Consider the following 4,447-nt stretch of genomic DNA (forward strand, 5'->3'; position numbering starts at 1 on the left):
AATTAATGTTTTAAATGTATCATTATATAATTTTAGTTTATAAGTTGGCTACATTTAGTTTATGAAAAAGTCTTCCTAAATGATACCAGCCAAATAATACTAGTCAAATAATTGTATAATATTATGATGCATATACATAGCACCTACCCACAAATTATTTTATGATCATGAATTGTAAGAATATTATTTTTAAATATAAATTAATTTAAAATGTAAAAATTAAACTTTTTAATTTGTTGAAAAACGTCTAAGTAAATGTGTGAATTTTAAAGAAAAAAAAAATCACAACAAACAAATATTAACAAAAATTTAAAAATGGTAAATTTTATCCGATCTTTTTTTAAATAATATGTAAATTATTCTCTATGGACATGCCACATTTTAATTGAATATACGTTTAACTTGAATTAATTTAATTTAATAAGAGTTAACATCTTAACTAAAATAGGACTATTTTATAATTAAATAATTTTCTAAAATAAAGATGTGACTCTGGCTTGAGAGGATTGGGTTTCGCAACATCATTTGCAAGATATTTTCATTGTCCACCCCCTTAATAAACGACCTTACAGAAGAGACACTTACATGCCTCAATGCCATGCTACCTTTATCTTTGGAAAGAGGCATGGACAGCATCCTTTTGCTTTAGAACATTTTGGACAAGGACATCTCGCTCCAATTCTTGCACTAGCATTGTGCGGATGCAGTGTAAGGAGTGTCGAAAATGGTGCAGAAAATTAATGAATTTATAGTTTATTTGGAGTTAAGATATCTGAGAATTTCAATTACAAAATTTAACTAACTAACATACTTGTGGGAAGCAGTAGTTTTGGGCTTTCTTTTTGGTGGAGAATTGGGGTGAGTGATGACGAATAAGGAATAGGGAGAAGCGATAGCCATTAGAAAGTGTTAAGGTACATTTTCTGGCGGATTGATTTGAAAAAAAAAAAGAATTCAATTTTTAATATTTTATCAAATTATATATTTATCCCTTTTAAATAATTTTTTAATTATAAAATAGTCTAATTATAGTTAAAATAATATTCAATTATAAAATGATATATTATAAAGGATAATTTACATGTTAGTTCAAGTAAGAATTTTTCTTTAAAAATTCCTTTGCAAAATAATCAATAAATCTAATTACTAATTCCTATAACAAAACAAAAACACATACAAAGCTAATAGAATTGAATTGGACACACTTTTCATCCATAATAAAAAATTTTAGCCGCCTCTACCCTGTTATATTTTTTAAATTTATTCTCAAATATAACAAACCATACTGAAAGTATAAATACGAGAAAACAATAAAAACCAGTCAATAATCAACTAATATTGATTTTGAAATTTTGGATGTAGAAATCTTTTGAAAATTCCTTTTAATGATCTGATACATATTTGTTGATTAACATGAAGCATTCTACTTGTTGCATCAGATCTGGTATTTTTAATTCTTTCATAGCAGCTTGATTACCTTCCTCTTGATTGGAATTGACAACCATTTCCCTGTTTGAGCAGTAATAACTAGTGTCACTATATGTTACTTGCATTGTTACTCCTCCTAAACATTTGAAGGATCGGGCGCAAGATGTATTTGTTGATTGCTGTGAATGGAGAAAGGCCTGCTACTGCACGGACACGGAGATTAGTCATCCCCGCTGTAATGAGAAGTCCAGAGACGATGATGACAAATAGAAGCGTCACTTGACCAGCACTCAGGTGCCGGGTTGTTTCACGTGGGGGAGTTATAAGTTCCACAGAATAGACATAGCTGATGCCAAAGTAAAAAGTTGGAGCAATCAGCAAGGCGCCGATCATGCCCGTTGGTATTATAAAAAGAAATGACATAATTGCGAAGGCAAGGGCTAACATGTTAATGACTGTAAGGAAAGCAAATTTATCGGTCGACAAGACCGATTTCCCAGCAGCAGAATTGAGTGATGAAGTAGCGTTCAGATTACTGCCGTCGGCCTGATAAAGTCCACCAGGGGGACTCAGCGCCGATTGATAAATTGCGGTTAGAAATAGAGCAGCCGCTACCAAATAAGCATCGCGTTGGTTGTCTGATATGTTCCATCTGATACGTCTTATGCTGGTTAGAGTTGCATACCAATTTTCATGTCTGCTGTTGGATATTAGTCGATATGCAGGTCCCCAGTTGGGATCATCTTCAAGTGATGATCCAGGTCTTGCACCAGACTTTGATAATTTGCTCACCATATCTGCATTACCAGCAGCTTCGTCTAATACTGTCTTCTTCTCCAAATTCTTTGCATTTAAACATATCATGTACGGATTATTTATCAGCAAATTAAGAGCCTGCATGCGTGCATGTGTATCCAACAAATTAAAATCAAGAGAAAATGATCTAAATGTCACTCAATTTCTTTCTATTTCTAAGATGTAGACTCTCCTCTCCATATATATTTTAGTTCATTTGACTAAAATACTCTTCAATAATCATACATGAGCGAGCCAACGTATATACCTGTATGTCATGATTGATAACAGAAAGGTGCAAAATGGTGTTGCCTGCCACATCTCTCCGGTTCAAGATGGATCTTTCCAGGCTTGCAGCACCCTTGCGGGTATTCCCCTTGAGCCACCCAATCAGCACCCCGAGGGCGTCAAACTGTTGATTTCTCACTGCAATGTGAAGCGCAGTCTCATCTCTTGTGTTCACATCTAGAATGGAATCTGGACAAGCTGACAGAAAGTAAGCTAAGAGGTCACACTCTCCTAGTTGACTTGCAAAATGAAGAGGAGTATTGCCTTCCCTTCCTTTCACTCTCACAAGCTCTTTCTTCATGTCTACAAGGCGACGAGCCTGTTTGCTATGCCCATTTTTTACAGCAAGGTGGATGGGGCTGAACCCTTGCGGGTTGAGCTTCAAAGCAAATGAAGGCTTCAACATCATGATCTCAGTAGCAAAGTAGAGATACTTGAGCTCCTCATCAGGATTCGTCCTCAGATCCACAGATGCAGCAATATGCAAAGGTGTGTTAACAAATGGTTTCGCATCCACGGCATTCAACATATCAGGATCCTCCTCAATTAGAGCATAGAGACGGTCTGTATCTCCCGATAGAGCAGCTTCCTCCAACGGGCTTACATTATTTGACATGCTTTCTCTATGTTATTAAGGTGCTTCTGATAGTAATCAAGCCTAAAATGGTGATGGGGCACCAAATGATCTTGGTGGTCACTACTGTGTACGCAAGTTTAAACATTTAATATACCAACGCTGGATCCGTCAATTACGTACTAAGCAAGCTAGTACCTAACCTATAAATATAAATATAAATATTTAATATTCCACTTGACTAAATTTCTATAATGTTCTATGAGATCCGCGACTTTTATTTTTCAGATTAAAAATTTAATATACTAATTTCCGATATTAAGGTATCAATATTGGTTTCTAGACATTTTTTAATGTTAAATCGAGAACAAAATGTTGAGCTAACTCTGATATAACATAGTTATATATCATATGAACTTTTTTTTTATTTTTTTGTTTTTATCTTGTTTAAATGCCTTAACATAAAATAATGTTGTTTAGCCTTGTGTTCAATGTGGTAAATTAGAGTCAGCTCAATATTTTATTTGTTGACTATTAAAAAGAATTTAGAAACTAATATAGTGTTTTGAACTAAATTTAAAAAATTAGTATAATAAATTTTAAATTTAAAAAACTAAATTAATAAATATGAGAGACCACTTTAAAAATTTATTCTAATAGAATAAGTGAATAACTTATCACGTGTTAAAATTTAAAAACAACTAGAGAAATACGAAGTAATCAGAATATACAGTAACAAAGGGACAATAACACATATGCATACAAAAAAGAAAAGTAATGCTTCACATTTTGGTCTTTAATGAACTAAGTTTAGTTAAGTTAAATTAATTTAGTTAGATTTAATTAATAAAAAAAATTTAAATGCGTAATATTATTCAAAAAAAATAATGAGATCAAGGAACTTAAAATTTTATATAAACACTGATTTGAGTTCTGAGTTTTGAACTCGCAATATTTATAATATATAATATATTTATAATTTTATACATATAATATTTGTAATTATATATTTATTATATTTTAAATTTTATAATTATTTTAATAAAAATTAAATAAAAAAGTTAAATGGTTTAAACTAATTTTTTTATTACTTCTCCAATATTATTAATTAATAGCAGAAAAAACAAACCTCATACAGTCATTTACCCAACTTAATCTATATATAGATTTCTGATCGGATCACAAAATACATCACCAAATTGAAGGTAAGTCACTGAAATTATAATTGTTCACATTAAATTCTTTAGTAGAAATTATGAGAACGTAGAATTTAGATCTTTTAAATTTTAAATTTTATCTTAAAGAATAAAATATAATCTCTTATTATTTATTTTATAAGTAGAATTAAAAGAAAATATAAAA

The 4,447-nt window shown here is 31.1% G+C and overlaps 1 protein-coding gene across 2 annotated transcripts; it reads right to left on the reverse strand.

Annotated features, from left to right (window-relative positions):
- Positions 1–1,313: 1,313 nt before the first annotated feature.
- On the reverse strand, positions 1,314–3,198 carry LOC112788203 (ankyrin repeat-containing protein BDA1-like). 2 transcript variants are annotated; one of them, XM_072229242.1, is made up of 3 exons: positions 2,492–3,192; positions 1,874–2,322; positions 1,314–1,774 (listed from the first exon to the last, which is right to left on the reverse strand). In XM_072229242.1, the coding sequence occupies exons 1-3, from the start codon at positions 3,125–3,127 to the stop codon at positions 1,537–1,539; spliced, it is 1,323 nt and encodes a 440-aa protein (XP_072085343.1). In that variant the 5' UTR covers positions 3,128–3,192; the 3' UTR covers positions 1,314–1,536. The 2 variants fall into 2 exon arrangements, with proteins under 2 accessions (XP_072085343.1, XP_025686206.1); XM_025830421.3 differs by having other exon boundaries at positions 1,314–2,322; positions 2,492–3,198.
- Positions 3,199–4,447: the final 1,249 nt, after the last annotated feature.

Source organism: Arachis hypogaea, chromosome 3 (assembly GCF_003086295.3).
Source record: "Arachis hypogaea cultivar Tifrunner chromosome 3, arahy.Tifrunner.gnm2.J5K5, whole genome shotgun sequence".
NCBI classification, from domain to species: domain Eukaryota; kingdom Viridiplantae; phylum Streptophyta; class Magnoliopsida; order Fabales; family Fabaceae; genus Arachis; species Arachis hypogaea.

Bases quoted from the DNA above. Each gene is read 5' to 3' on its own strand.
- LOC112788203 (XM_025830421.3), bottom strand. From the start codon at position 3,127: ATGTCAAATAATGTAAGCCCGTTGGAGGAAGCTGCTCTATCGGGAGAT. The intron at 2,323-2,491 runs GTATATACGTTG...GCACGCATGCAG, and splicing joins TTATCAATCATGACATACAG to GCTCTTAATTTGCTGATAAA.